The sequence below is a fragment of the Trifolium pratense genome, linkage group LG4, assembly GCF_020283565.1.
Source record: "Trifolium pratense cultivar HEN17-A07 linkage group LG4, ARS_RC_1.1, whole genome shotgun sequence".
In the NCBI taxonomy this organism is placed as follows: Eukaryota; Viridiplantae; Streptophyta; class Magnoliopsida; order Fabales; family Fabaceae; genus Trifolium; species Trifolium pratense.
The window spans coordinates 13908882-13923722 of NC_060062.1; the positions used below are offsets into that span (position 1 = coordinate 13908882).

Consider the following 14841-nt stretch of genomic DNA (forward strand, 5'->3'; position numbering starts at 1 on the left):
ACACGAGCATCTTTATGGAGTTTTGTTAATTAAGCTAATGTGTTTTACACCGCCTCAAATCAATTGTTGATGTGAAATAAGTATTTTTTGTGATTATTTTCGTAAATTATTTTACTGAATTTAAAGTTTGCAATACTTTTATTATAATTAATGAAAATTTTGTACTCTGTTTACATTGTGATCATCGGTTAATATAAAGAAAATAGACATGGTAAAACATAATATAAGAGAGTGGTAAATTAAATGAATAAGGAAACAATTTTTGCTTTGAATGTTAAAGGCACGATTACTATTTCTTTTGTGTACAAAACTCTCTATAGTTATGCATAGGATAAGATCATTCTCTTAAATTATGCTTATAATCTCATAATGCATAGTGTGTCGTTCTCATTAGCCAAAAGAGAGCCTTCTTTTGATTATCAAAAAAAAAAAAAAGAGAGCCTTCTTTTTTTTTTTTTTTTTTTGTTACAACCAAAAGAGCCTTCTAATTAGCTATAAGCCTATAACTTATAAGTGTCTCTAGCTGATGTTGTATGAAACATTCTTCAGTTTTTCTTATCTAATTATCTTATGGCTTTGCCTTTTGATCAATATAATTTATCTGTTTTCAAACAAAAAACACTGCTTCTTGATTCAGAAACCCAGTTGCCAGTGTATTGGATAAAATAAGAGGAACTTTTAAGCTTATAAATTAAAGTGAGGTTTGATAAATCATAATTAAGGTCTGATCAATCATACAATACAATAAGATAATAATAAAAATAAAAAAGCATTTGTACCCAAAAAATTGGAAAGCAAAACGGAAGGGTAACAGCTGTGAAGTCCCGATACTCGAAAAATGGCGAAGTATCGTGTCCGATACGTACTCGATACCGATACTCGTCCGATACTCTTCGATACACATATCAGAAAAGTATCGGAAATTAATATTATTTTTAAAAGAAAAATATAACTGATACGTGTTGGATACTTCGCCGATACGCGTATCGGAAAAGTATCGGACAATTAATGTTCTTTGATGATGGAAACGTAGGAAAGGAGACCGATATAATTCGTGTTTTCTCTTAAGTATCGAATGTTAGAGTATGGTGTTATCAACTATGTCTTTGAGTAGTACATATCTTTGATGTTATATTGTTATGTTAGTTTTTCTCCTTGTTAGGACTTATACCCTGGATCTCTAACTCTTAGTTCAACTAGTTTAACAAGTTAAGTTACTCATCTCACTCCCCTTTTTAGGTAGTACTTAACTTAAGATATGTAATATTTACTTGTTTGCTCAGTTTGAGTAATTTGAATGTTAATTTTTTATCATTATCGATTTTAGTTATGTCTGTATATTGTGCATTTATATATTTAATTTTAAATTTAATTTTTAAATAACGTATCGCGGCCGTATAGTATCGAGAATTTGAAATTTTTTACGTATCGCCATATCGATGTCATATCGTATCGGTATCGTATCACGTGTCAGGGCTTCATATAGGGTAACGGGGATGAGTGGTCAATCATACAGTACAACATGTTAGAAATGGAAATGAGCCGCCAACAATGAATTGGTCCAAGTGGTAAGAGTCTTGGTTCCTTTAAGTATGTGGTCAGGGGTTCGATTCCTAGCTCATGTGTATGGCGAAAATTCGGTTGAAAGGGGAGAATTCACCTTATATGCCCCATAGATTTGGTACAAACGCATAATATAAAACACTTGTAGATATATTTCACCCGTGAGATATGATATGTTTGTGGACGATTCTAGGCCTGAACATCGGTCGCTTTCATCAAATAGTTCAATACATCATATACAAGATAACAATAATAGAAGAACTAAATAAATAACAAAATGAGTAAGACTCAACTTTGTTTCAAATATGTAGATCTAAAGATAATAATATATCAAATAGAAGAAAAATAGAAATTAAAATAGATATAAAATATTAACATACTTTTCACAAGCTTGTAAAATATAATATTTCTTTTCTATGTCAAAGATGAATAAAAATAGAAAGTGAAACGTTTAAGAAATTGAGAGAGAAGTTGATGTGGCAACTGAGTCACTTAAGTGACTTGTCACATCAGCGTTGACTTGGTCAAAATTGACCTTTTGCAAAAGAGAGTAAACATAGGTGGCCAAAAATGCTATTTTGAAAATTAGAAGGCCAAAACTTGCAATTTAGGTGGCCAAAAATGCTATTTTGAAAATTAGGAGGCCAAGTTTGTGAAACATAAGGAGTGAAAACTGCAATTTAGCCAAGAAAAATAGAAATTAAAATAGATATAGAATATTAAAATACTTTTTACAATCTTATAAAATATAACATTTCTCTTCTATATCAAAGATGAATAAAAACAGAAAGCAAAAATTTTAAGAAATTGAAAGAGAGAGAAGAAAAAAAAATTAATTTGCATATTAATAAATGTTCGGTCGGTTTTGGTTACCAAGAGATAGATTTTAAAGACCCGCACATGCTTGTATGCAACCGACCGTTTTTTCACAACTTTCAACCTGAGACCCGACCAACATCTGACTAAATATTTCAATATGTTATCGATTATATCGGTTTCAAGTCAGATTACAAATCCGTGCTTAGTGAAGAAGATATATGTGACCAAGCATCACACATGACATAAGGCACTAAGTGCAAAGATGAATAAAAACATTTCTCTTCTATATCAAAGATGAATAAAAACAGAAAGCAAAAATTTTAAGAAATTGAAAGAGAGAGAAGAAAAAAAAATTAATTTGCATATTAATAAATGTTCGGTCAGTTTTGGTTACCAAGAGATAGATTTTAAAGACCTGCACATGCCTGTATGCAACCGACTGTTTTTTCACAACTTTCAACCTGAGACCCGACGAACATCCGACTAAATATTTCAATATGTTATCGATTATATCGGTTTCAAGTCGGATTACAAATCCGTGCTTAGTGAAGAAGATATATGTGGCCAAGCATCACACATGACATAAGACACTAAGTGCAAAGATCATAGCACACTTGTCAAATTGATTAATGATTACATAGTGTGATAGTCAACTTTGTGAAGCAATCTACAATGTATATACAATCAATGAATGAATGGATGTAGAAGATAGTTGACTTTGCGAAGGAAGTGAAGTAAGTAGTAACAATTTTCAAGAAACCTACAATGACACATTGACTTTGTGAATACAATTTTCAAGAAACCTACAATGCATATACAATCCATGAATGTCAATTGGTTGGATAGTAGTCTATATATACATGAGATGCATGGTGATGGACAATTCTCGGCTTGAAAGCAAAGTTAATTAAAAATATGCATGAAAAATGAAGTCTATTTTTTCCTTAAATAATGTCAAAATGAATTTAATATACTCTCTCCGTCCCAAAATATAAGCAAAAAGTGGTCAACCAAAATGAATGTATTTGGACTAAATTTTTAACCAAATACATCCACTTTGGTTGACCACTTTTTGCTTATATTTTAGGACGGAGTAGTACTTATGTATATAAAATCACTAACTGAGCATGACTAGTAAGATTTAAAAAAGACTTATCAAAATAGGACTTAAAATTATAAACATGAAAGAGGAATTAATTGTTAGTCAATTTTGTTTTTGACCAAAAAATTTATTTAGTCAATTAATCACAAGAATCTAGCACCATTTTTAGTAAATTAATAAATTAATAAGAAAAGATAACATAAATAAATTAGCACACATAAATTACCATGGTCCACATCACAGAGAATAACACACTGAACCACACGCTTATAAATACATAGCGTCTCTCTTCCCGCCGATTCAGACATAATAGTGTCAAACATTTTGCCTAGCAAAGCGTGCTTTATCGTTTCCTTCATCTTTCGCTATAAAACGGTTACTCAATTGAAAACCCTAATTCATTTTTCTTACTCTTTTCTCTTCTCTTCTTCGTTCGCTTCGTCAATGGAACTTCGTTCTTGTCGTCGCGTTTCCGATGAAAACGATTCCGGTAACGAATTCGTTCTTACCTTTACTCTTTTTATTTTCTTTTTCTCATTTTTTTTTTAAATTTTTTTCCTTGTCATTTGATTTCGATGTTTATTGTTTACTTTGTTAGTGCAAGAAAATGTAAAGAATTCTGGAAAGTTCGGATTTTTGGTTATTTCACTGTTCATGTTTTTTTTTTTGGTCAAATGTTTTGAAAGAAATCTGATTTGAGATAATTAGGGTGCATATTCGATTTTTGTGATTTTATTTTATTTTTTAGTTGAAAATTGTCATCTCGAATTCCAAAAGTAGTGTAGAGTACTGTGTTACTGATTACTGATTATTTTGTTATTTGTTTTGATGTTTTATGTCTGAATTAGAGGATAGGAAGGGGAAGAAGCCGATGATTGATGATACTGATGGGAAGTGTGACATTGATACCGATGAAGACGATCCTGCCGTGTATTTGAAATCTGATTCTGATTATGAAGGTATATCTGTTGCCTTTTATTTTACGCTTGTTTGAAATTTTGTGATGATTTATCTGTTTAAGATGTTACAAGTGTTAACTAGTTTATATTACGAAGGAAATGATATTGCTGTCCCTGAAATGTTTGTGCTTTTAAACTTGATGAAATGTTTATGATTCTAGTTAACTTATGATCGGACTTTGAATGAGGAGTAAAATTTACCGGATAACGTTTTTTTTTCTTCTATTGAGATATAATTGGAACCCTTTTATACTACAAATTTTGTGGTAAGTCTGAAAACTTCTCTTTGAAAAATTTCATGCAGCTGAAGACTTGGGTGGGAACTTCCCATTTGACTTGAATCAAGACCCAACTTTAAGCGATAGTGATTTTGATGGAGAAGATTATGCTTCTGATTTTTCTGATGGTAGTGAGTCTTTATCTAAAAGGATAATGGCACAGTCCAGAAAGAGAGGAAGAAAATCCAAGACTGAAATCGGAGGTTTTATTGATATAGCTGATTTAGCTAGAGCGTTGGAGGAGAATGAGTTGCCTACGATGGTTTTTGATGAAGCTCCAGTTGTTTTACCTATGGTGAATAGGAAGACAAAAGCAAAGAAGGCAAAAAAGGGAGATAAGCCAGTGTTGTTATGGCATGCTTGGCAAGAAGAACATGAGAGATGGATTGATCAGAATTTGTTGGAAGACGTTAACTTGGATCAAAGTGAAGTGATGCATGAGACGGCCGAGGCATCGTCAGATCTGATTATTCCTTTGCTGAGGTACCAAAGGGAATGGTTATCCTGGGCTTTGAAGCAGGAAAGTTCTGTAGCTAGAGGAGGAATCCTCGCTGATGAAATGGGCATGGGGAAAACTCTTCAAGCAATTGCCCTTGTCCTTGCTAAACGTGAATTACAACAAATGAGTTGTGAACCAGATGAACAATCACATTCGCCAGGGTCATCTAAAGTCCTTCCTGTGATCAAAGGAACACTTGTCATTTGTCCTGTGGTTGCTGTTAATCAGTGGGTTACTGAGATTGATCGATTTACTTTGAAAGGAAGCACCAAAGTTCTGGTTTATCATGGGCCGAAGAGAGAGAAGATTGCCGAACAGTTCTCAGAGTATGATTTTGTTATATCAACATATGCTCTTGTTGAATCAGAGTACAGAAAGCATGTGATGCCTCCTAAGGAGAAGTGTCCATATTGTGGAAAATTATATAACCCGAGTAAGCTAACTATTCACCTGAAGTACCATTGTGGGCCCAATGCTATTAAAACAAACAAACAATCAAAGCAAAGCAAGAAAAAGAAAAGTGGTCAGAGTTCAAAGATGGATGGAGAGTTGGAACATAATCCTATTAAGAAGAAGGTAGAGGAAATGCGCCTCGGAGTAGAAGGCAATGAGAAGTCATTTTTGCATGCTGTAAAGTGGCAGAGGATCATATTGGATGAGGTCTGTTGTAATCTATTATGATTGAAATCTATTGGAATTATACCAGGCTTTCTGAATATTATTAATTTTATGAAATTGAAGAGTCATTTTGTATCTTTTTATTGTTTCTATTCTTTATCCCTATTGCTAAACTAACTGATGTTTCCTTTCTGTCTTGTTTAACTATGCATGATTAAACTTTTATTGTTATCTGTTACTTATTGTCATTGAAAAATAAATAAAACAAGGGATTAATATTCAAGCTTAATGTTTTAATTTTGTAACTATATTGGTTTTTCTTATTCTGTTTCATTTTATATTAGGAGTTAGGACATCGTCATATTATGATTTAAACTTGTTGAAATTTCATTCAACTAACGTCTTCGTTTTTCCATTAATACGAAAATAGGCACACTGTATAAAATCTAGGCATTGTAACACTACAAAAGCAGTTCTTGCTTTAGAGTCTTCTTACAAATGGGCATTAAGTGGTACACCCCTTCAGAATCGTGTTGGAGAGCTATATTCTTTGGTAAATTACCAGTCTTTTGGGCAATAATATATTCATTGTTTTTTATATTATTTGTCAAATAAAACACTTCCTAAAGTTGTTATGTGGAGGATATAAAATGTTTTATATAGCTTATCCTACATAATTCGACCGCAATGCCTTGTTTGCAGGTACGATTTCTGCAGATAGTTCCTTTTTCCTATAACCTGTGCAAGGACTGTGATTGCAGGATACTTGATCATAGGTATGACTTACATTCAGTATATCCAATGTATTTTTTGGATTCTAAGTTAGCAGGCAGTGATTTTAGTTAAGGACTTGAATTTGTTACTAAGGATTTGATTATTATTTTTGTTGTTTTGCTTTTGTTTATCACTCTTGATTTGCTAAGGAGGGAACTGAACTGAGTTGTTAGCTTATTTTTCTCATGTTCACTGGGTGTTGCTCATGTGGAACAGAGACAGATGCCTTCTTATTTTGAGAATATTCTAAATTCTAATATATATATATATATATATATATATATATATATATATATATATATATATATATATATATATATATATATATATATATATATATATATATATATATATATATATAAATCTTTTTTTCTCATGTTCTAACTTTGCAATGTTGTGATTCCTGTAATATATGAATATCTCCTCTTCTGCTTCTTAATCAACATGCTTGAGTGTTTTCTCTGTTTGTATGCTTTAAAGAGGAATTTTGTTTGTGCATTATTGCATTGTTTACTGATTATATTCTCGTTTTACCTGTGTTCTTGTGCAGCTCGTCTAAAGAATGTCCAAACTGCTCTCACAGTTCAGTTAGGCATTTTTGCTGGTGGAACAAAGTAAGTTCTGCATTTTTTGGGTTCTCCATAATAGATAGAGAAGTCATATTCCTCATGTTTTTATATAAGATGTTTTGGCTAATTTTTTTTTTAATTTTTTTTATTTGTTTAATCTTGATTAGAATATTGCGACTCCAATTCAAACACACGGGTATGGCAATAGTGGCAAAAGAGCTATGATATTGCTCAAAAACAAAATTTTGAAGAGCATAGTTTTAAGGCGAACTAAAATAGGCAGGGCTGCTGATCTTGCACTTCCGCCTAGGATCGTAAGTTCTTGTTTCCCAACGGTGAGGTATGAATTTCTTCATATGGAGAGATTACATATTTCTTCATTTCTACTTGCAGGTTTCATTGAGGAGGGATAGTCTGGATATAAAAGAGCAAGACTATTACGAATCACTATATAATGAAAGTCAGTCACAGTTTAATACGTATGTCAAATTCTTTATCTTACTGCCTAAAACGTGGTAAAATTCCGTTTTGTATTCAAATAAATTGAAATGTTTTTGAAATGAATGGCATTATATTTATTTGGGGGAGTTGAATTTGTGGATCAAATCACCAAGTTGTGAATCTTCAGCAGTTGCATTTATTAATGAGGGTTGTTTGAAATATTGATACCATGAAATGAGTTGAAATTAGGGGTTGAAGATTTGACTGATAACATAATTCTTTAAATTACATACATGAGTTATATCTGAGAGGTACATGAACATAGTAATGGTAAACTTATTACTGCACTATATAATGCATTTGCTTGTAGCGGGAGAAGAACTCCGCTCCTACAATTTCATTTGTTTGGTCGTCACGCCAACTGTGGCGCCACATCGAGCGAGTTCTCCCCTCACTGCCTCGGTGAACGATGCATGATGTGTGAAATTGTGCAATCTCATGAGTTGTAGCGTCTTAACAACCATGTAGGAGTTATATATGAGATGTACATGAACATAGTAATGGTACACACTAATTGTTGCACTATATCCAAAGCACAGAACCTACATATTATGTACATGTCAAGAATGAGAATTTTATTCTAACAGGTAATAAACATAGGTTAAACTGATTCTGAATTTCTTTCATGCTAAACTGTTTTTTGTTGATTTTTTAATTTGTTTAGTTGGTATAGGAAAATCGTTATTGTTATCTTGTCTCACTGTCACATTTATCTTTTTATGTTAAATAATTTACATCAAGAAGGAAAGGAGCCATTGTGAAAGTTTTGTGGATGTTATTTTAATTTTATATTGGACTCAAGTCAAGGGTTAAACCCAAAAATATTTGTGCACATCAAAACCTGCTATTGACATAATATGTAGTTATAGATTAGTCTCTCTTGCATTACTCCCTGTTTTTTCATCTTGTTCTTACCATTTATTTGACAATGTGAAAAGTTTATTCTTTTTCTATTTAACCATGCTCAAATTCAATAGCTGTATACAATTGTTTAACTTATGAAATGGAAACATAAATAAATACTTGCATGATTTTTTTTTTCCGGACATGTCTTACTATTATACTTTCTCTTTTGCAGATATGTCGAAGCAAATACTCTGACAAATAATTATGCTCATATTTTTGACCTCCTCACACGACTACGTCAGGTGAATGATAAGGGAACATAAGAAATTGGATACTTCTGCTCCGTGTTATTGATCTTTTGCCTGATTTAAATCTGGACAAATTTCCATGAATAATAATCCGCATTTAAATCATGGATGCATTGGAAATATTGGCCATGCATAGCTATAATATTAAGTTCTTGAATTTATAGTCGTTTTATCTTGTCTCTAAATTTTTTTAGTACTATCATGCTGGTGATTTCAATTAGAATCTAACTTCGGTTTGGAAACTAATTTTGCAATGCAGCTATATTGCCTGAACTTCAGCTTACACTCAGAATATGAAATCATCTCAATCTACTTTTAAATTGAAAGGATACAGTAGGATAGCGATTCATTTGTTTTATTTTAAAACTGTGTGACCTGTTTGAAATATGGTTATATGCTTTATGCCTAATTTTAATCCTCATTTTGCATCTGGGAATTAGGAAGTAAGTTTCCATATATGTTTGTACACCTCCACCTCCTGAAGGTTTATGTGATTTTCTTCCCTGCATCTTATAAATCTCATGCTTATACAGGCTGTGGATCATCCATATCTTGTGGTGTATTCTCCAACTGCCGCAGCACTAAAAGGTGAAAACTTGGCTAGCAATGGTGAACAAGAATGTGGCCTTTGTCACGATACTGTGGAAGATCCTGTGGTTAGTACATCTTTTCTTTTTCTAATTAAACGTATTTCATGTTTGTATATATAGTACCTCCTGCAAATTTTAACGTGCTACTGGTTTTCCTTCAAATTCCTTTTACCCGTTGATTCAGGTTACCTCTTGTCAGCATACTTTTTGCAAGGGATGCTTGATAGATTTCTCTGCTTCTTTGGGACGTGTATCGTGCCCCTCATGCTCTACATTACTCACTGTTGATTTGACTTCCAACAATGATGCTGTGGTTAATAAAACAACAATCAAGGGTTTCAGATCTTCAAGCATTTTAAACAGAATTCAGATCGAGAATTTTCAGACGAGTACTAAAATAGAGGCATTGGTATGTATAAATTTTTTGTTGTGATACTACCATATATGATTTTTAGCATCTTCATGCAATCATGCCTGGTAAGTATGAGTAGTTACCTCTGGCTGGGTAGACGGGGGAGTGAGGTTGGGTGAGAGACCTGTAGTTTGACAAGCATTAGTGGGAAAAATAATCTTTTTACATCGCAACAAAAGAATGCTTTTATCAGTTGGTATATTGTCTGTCATGTGCATATATTTTACAATGTCTTGTTACTCTTCTTCTACCTGATTGAGTTTAAATGGTTGCAGAGAGAAGAAATTAGATTTATGGTTGAAAGGGATGGTTCAGCAAAAGCAATTGTTTTTAGCCAGTTCACATCATTCTTGGATCTTATAAACTACTCCTTGCAAAAGGTAAATTTGCTTGTCACTTTCTATTTTATTAATTAATAAATGGACAATGCATTGGGATGATGATTTGGTGAACTAATTGCAGTCAGGTGTATCTTGCGTTCAATTGAATGGAACCATGACAATGGCTGCTCGGGATGCTGCCATTAAGAAATTTACTGATGATCCAGACTGCAAAATTTTTCTCATAAGCTTGAAAGCCGGAGGTGTTGCTCTGAATTTGACCGTCGCATCTCATGTGAGTAATCTCCTTTTGCATAAAGCTTTTTTTTTTTTGTTTTTGTTTGTCATTGCAGTTTTTAAACATTTGATGTAGATTGTGATAGTAATCAAACCTGTACTTTCTTATTCTCTTTTGTCATTCTTAAGCTGGGTTTCTCACATGGTTAAACATGTGGCTTCGTTTATTGCTCAATCTCAGGTTTTCCTCATGGATCCTTGGTGGAACCCTGCAGTGGAGCGTCAGGCTCAGGACAGAATTCACCGGATAGGGCAATACAAACCAATCAGGTACTGCTTCTTGCATTTCAACACTAAATTGAAAATAATAGAAAAATGGAAAAGTTATTAAAAAAACATGTAGGTTGGTTCTTTTATGTTGATGTTCCGGCATTATTTTCATGTACAGAATTGTGAGATTTGTCATCGAAAACACAATTGAGGAGAGGATCTTGAAACTGCAAGAGAAGAAGGAACTAGTATTTGAAGGGTAAGTTTGAAGCTATAATTGAATTGAAACTGATTTGCATATTTTGCCATAATAATTAATGACATTTCCTTTGCTCTCCCTCCTTTAATAGGACTATAGGCGGCTCTAACGAGGCTCTAGGGAAGTTGACGGTGGCCGACTTAAAATTTCTCTTTGCTAACTAAAATGCTGGCCTGATATCTTGACAGGAAAAACTGTTGATACTTCTTGATATACATTTTTTGGCAATTATTTTTTGATGATATCTACCATGTAACTTCCATGTAGCTTACCAGCATCTATAAGCAGTAAACGCATTAGCTGTAAATAGATAGGTATACTGGCTATGAAGCCCCCAAAACATGATTGTGGGTGGGTCGACTTTTTGTTTTCTAAACTGAAAGAATGATTAATATACTTGGTTGAGACAATTAATTTTTTAGTTAAGTTTGGATTGGCCTAAAAAGATGGAGTTAAGTAATGTTATATTACTAAACATGTAGCACGAATGTGGTAGATATTTGTGTTATAAATATTTGGTAGCCCATGGAATCTTGCATGTTGTAAGTTGTTGCTGCACTTGAGCTGCCCGTTAATCTTCCACAAAATTAGTAGCGCACAACACATGGAATATTTTCTGGTTCGGTAATGTTTTACCACACCTTGTGATTTCTTTGTGGCCATATACTCCAAAGAAAAACCATGAACAGGGTAGCTTGGCCATCGTTTAAAGTCTGCAAAGCAGAAAAAATTGTTGGAAAATTATGTTGACTGTGTATATGACCATGTACCAGGTTCCACCAACCAAAGTTGTTCCGATCATATGTCTAGCATTGTTATAGAGAAAGACTAAATGCATGGGGTCCTCGTCACCATTATCAAAATTCACAAGAACAAGTAACTCCTTTTTGAGTAAGTCGTAGTCGTGTTGATATACAATTACGACACAGACGCCAGATTGGCCAGATGCAGCTTCATATGTTGCCAGAATATTTTTCATAACCCTAGCTTCATTTTATGATGCTCGGAAGAACAAGAAACAGTCATCCACGAATAACAAATGTGAGATAATTGGGACATTCCTGCAGATTTTGATCCCACGAATATCACTCTTGTCTTTCACTTTTCTAGTGCTCCCTGGCCTGATAAACCTTCTGCACGAAGAGTAAATAAATATGGAGAAAGTGGGTGTCCTTGCCACAAGCCTCTCTCAGATACAATAGGCCCAACCATACTACCATTAAAAATCATAGAGTAATCTACCGTTTCCACACAATCCATTCTATTTAGTGTTTAATTTACATGTGCATTATCACATTACCTTATGATTTGCTAGCTAATTATTCAACTTGAATCTTAAGCAAAAGTAAGTTTGAAATTTAGCATGGAGAAATTTTTTTTCTTTATGGTTGTTTAATATATAGTGTAAATTATTTTAATGAAGTGTGCATTGCCCACTTAGACCATTTATAATGGTTTCAACATTCAACACCAACGTTTTTAATCCCCAACACTCCACATTATTTTCTTTTTTTTCCACCTAATAATCCAACGCTCATTCAATTTTTACCCTCTCCAATGGTTTTTCATTCAACACTCTACCTCACCATTTTTTATTACATAAAATTACAATTATCGATTAAACATGGATTCTAATTTCTGTCCTTGCAGACAATCATGGCCTTTTATTGTGATGAAGAAATTTTAGTCTATACATTTTTTAATCAACTAATTTTGTGGTGCGTAAATGAAGTAGGTGTTGTGTTACACATTGCTTTTTTTTTTTTGTTGGAAAAATAATATAGTTAGTTTGATCTCCAATTCATGTATTTTATATATTATATTTATCAATTAAGTTATACTAACGAAGACTAAACTTTTATTACTCCGAACCATGACTCCAGAAAACGGTTGGTGTTTTACTAAATTTTTTTTTGTTTACAATGGAGCAGATGATTGAACCCAGAATCTCATGCATACTATACCCAAACCCCTCACCATTAGACCAAACTTAGTGACTTTTATATTAAAATATTTTGTTTTATGAAAAATGTTATTTACAATTTAAAAGTTAAATGAAAATCAAATTTAAATATCCACGTCATAAAAAATCTTATTCAACATCTGTCAAATCAAAATAATTTGACAAGTCAGTAGAAAATCTAGTTAAGAGACTTATTTAAAAGTTTTGAGATTCAACATTTGTTCACATGTGTTCATGCCCTTCATTATTTTAGAAATGAATAAGATAAATAATTAACTTGTGCACAGTGCACGTTTATAAATATAAAAAATCCGTGTGGAAAAAAATAAGATAAAGGATTAACTTATGCATGTTTATGAAGATATATGACCAGTTTAAAAAAACGATAAAAGACAAATTTGTTACAAATAAATAAGATAAATGAACTCTAATATAATCTATTACTAATATATTTAAATCGATTACCATCAAAATTCCGAAATTATCCTTAGTACTTTTAACCACGCTGCAAGTTTTATATCCTTCAATGTAATTTCACTAAAAAAAATATAAAAAAAAAATATAGAAAGAATATAAGATAAATACAAAAAAATGACATGTTTAAAAATAAGAACAAAATAAATTATAGATAGAAACAAAATAGAACTATCTATACGCATAAAAATAGGAAAAAAAATAATAAAACATTATAGAATGTTTAGTCAATAAAAATATAGAAAAAATAAGAAGAAATCGCATTAAAATAAGAATATAGAAATAATTAATAAAAAAAGAATACTTTATAAAAAAACATAAACAATATTTTTCATAAAAAAAATAAACATAAAGCGATTTCAATCAACTTTACTACTAATCACTAATAATAATAAAGTTAATTAGTATCAAACTTACTAAATTATCCTAAATATTCCTAATAAAATTTATAATTTTTTATTAAAAAAATACACGGGACTATTATTTATTACCGAAATATAAAAAATTGAATAAATAAATTTACAAGAAAGAACACAATAATTCCACTTATATTTTAAAAATATTATATAATAATTTTTTAAATATTTAATTCTAAATAAATTTTCTACCTTAATGTAATGACAAACTTAAATATCAAATAATTATTCAAAAAAAAAAAAACTTAGATATGAAATAAAAGTCAACGGACCCGTGCATATGCACGGATGCACGGGTCTTTAAACTAGTTTTAACTAAAAATCTACTTCTATTCTAATAAATTGATTACTATCAAAGTTATTAATTTGTCCTTGTTAATAATAATCAAAACAAAATATCCTTGTAGCATGGGTATTCCTAAAATGGTGAAGTACCCGTACCGGGTACGTAGGAGTACCGGATACTCCATGGTACTCGTATGGTACGCACCGATTCGATACTCATTTTTATTTGGTTGATTTATGATGATAAATACGGAAAAAACATATTGGTTGTTGAAGAATCTCTTAAAATATTATAAATTTTTATTATATTTCAATTATCTTATTTTTTTATGAAAATAGTTGAGACGGTGGACAAAAAAATTAAATCTTCAAAGCATGATGATAATAATTCTCTTAAAAATAATTTTTCTAATATTTTATATTAACATACCCGTACCTGAAATTTTCTAAAAATATCGTACTATGTACAGGTATCGAATACCAGTACCGTACCTAGCAACGTAGCAACATGGTAAAAAATCCTAAAAATTGTGAATGAGAGAAACCAAAATCCCAATTTTAAAAATAAAGAGACAAAAACGTTAATTTTACAAAATAGAGGACAACAAAATAGTCAAAACCCAAAAAAATAAATGAAAGGAAAATAATTTATTTATTTTTTATAATAAAGAAAATTAAAATTTAATCCATAATAAAAAAATGATAATAAAATCTAGAAAAAAAAAAAAGATACCTAAACCAAAGGGTTTTGTTGTGTGCTTTATTATTGGACCAGCACA

The 14841-nt window shown here is 31.7% G+C and overlaps 1 protein-coding gene across 1 annotated transcript; it reads left to right on the forward strand.

Moving 5' to 3' along the window:
* Window positions 1–3681: 3681 nt before the first annotated feature.
* On the forward strand, window positions 3682–11334 carry LOC123920319 (DNA repair protein RAD16). Its single transcript, XM_045972589.1, has 16 exons — window positions 3682–3974; window positions 4333–4443; window positions 4748–5880; window positions 6269–6391; window positions 6541–6614; window positions 7163–7226; window positions 7349–7495; window positions 7575–7660; window positions 8761–8830; window positions 9370–9492; window positions 9611–9835; window positions 10114–10218; window positions 10301–10453; window positions 10637–10725; window positions 10844–10924; window positions 11016–11334. Exons 1-16 carry the CDS (start codon window positions 3929–3931, stop codon window positions 11086–11088), a joined length of 2703 nt encoding a protein of 900 aa, XP_045828545.1. The 5' UTR covers window positions 3682–3928; the 3' UTR covers window positions 11089–11334.
* Window positions 11335–14841: the final 3507 nt, after the last annotated feature.

Coding starts and splice junctions, on each gene's coding strand:
- LOC123920319 (XM_045972589.1), top strand. CDS start 3,929: ATGGAACTTCGTTCTTGTCGTCGCGTTTCCGATGAAAACGATTCCG. Junction 7,661..8,760: donor AGTCAGTCACAGTTTAATAC/GTATGTCAAATT, acceptor TCTCTTTTGCAG/ATATGTCGAAGCAAATACTC. Junction 10,219..10,300: donor TAAACTACTCCTTGCAAAAG/GTAAATTTGCTT, acceptor AACTAATTGCAG/TCAGGTGTATCTTGCGTTCA.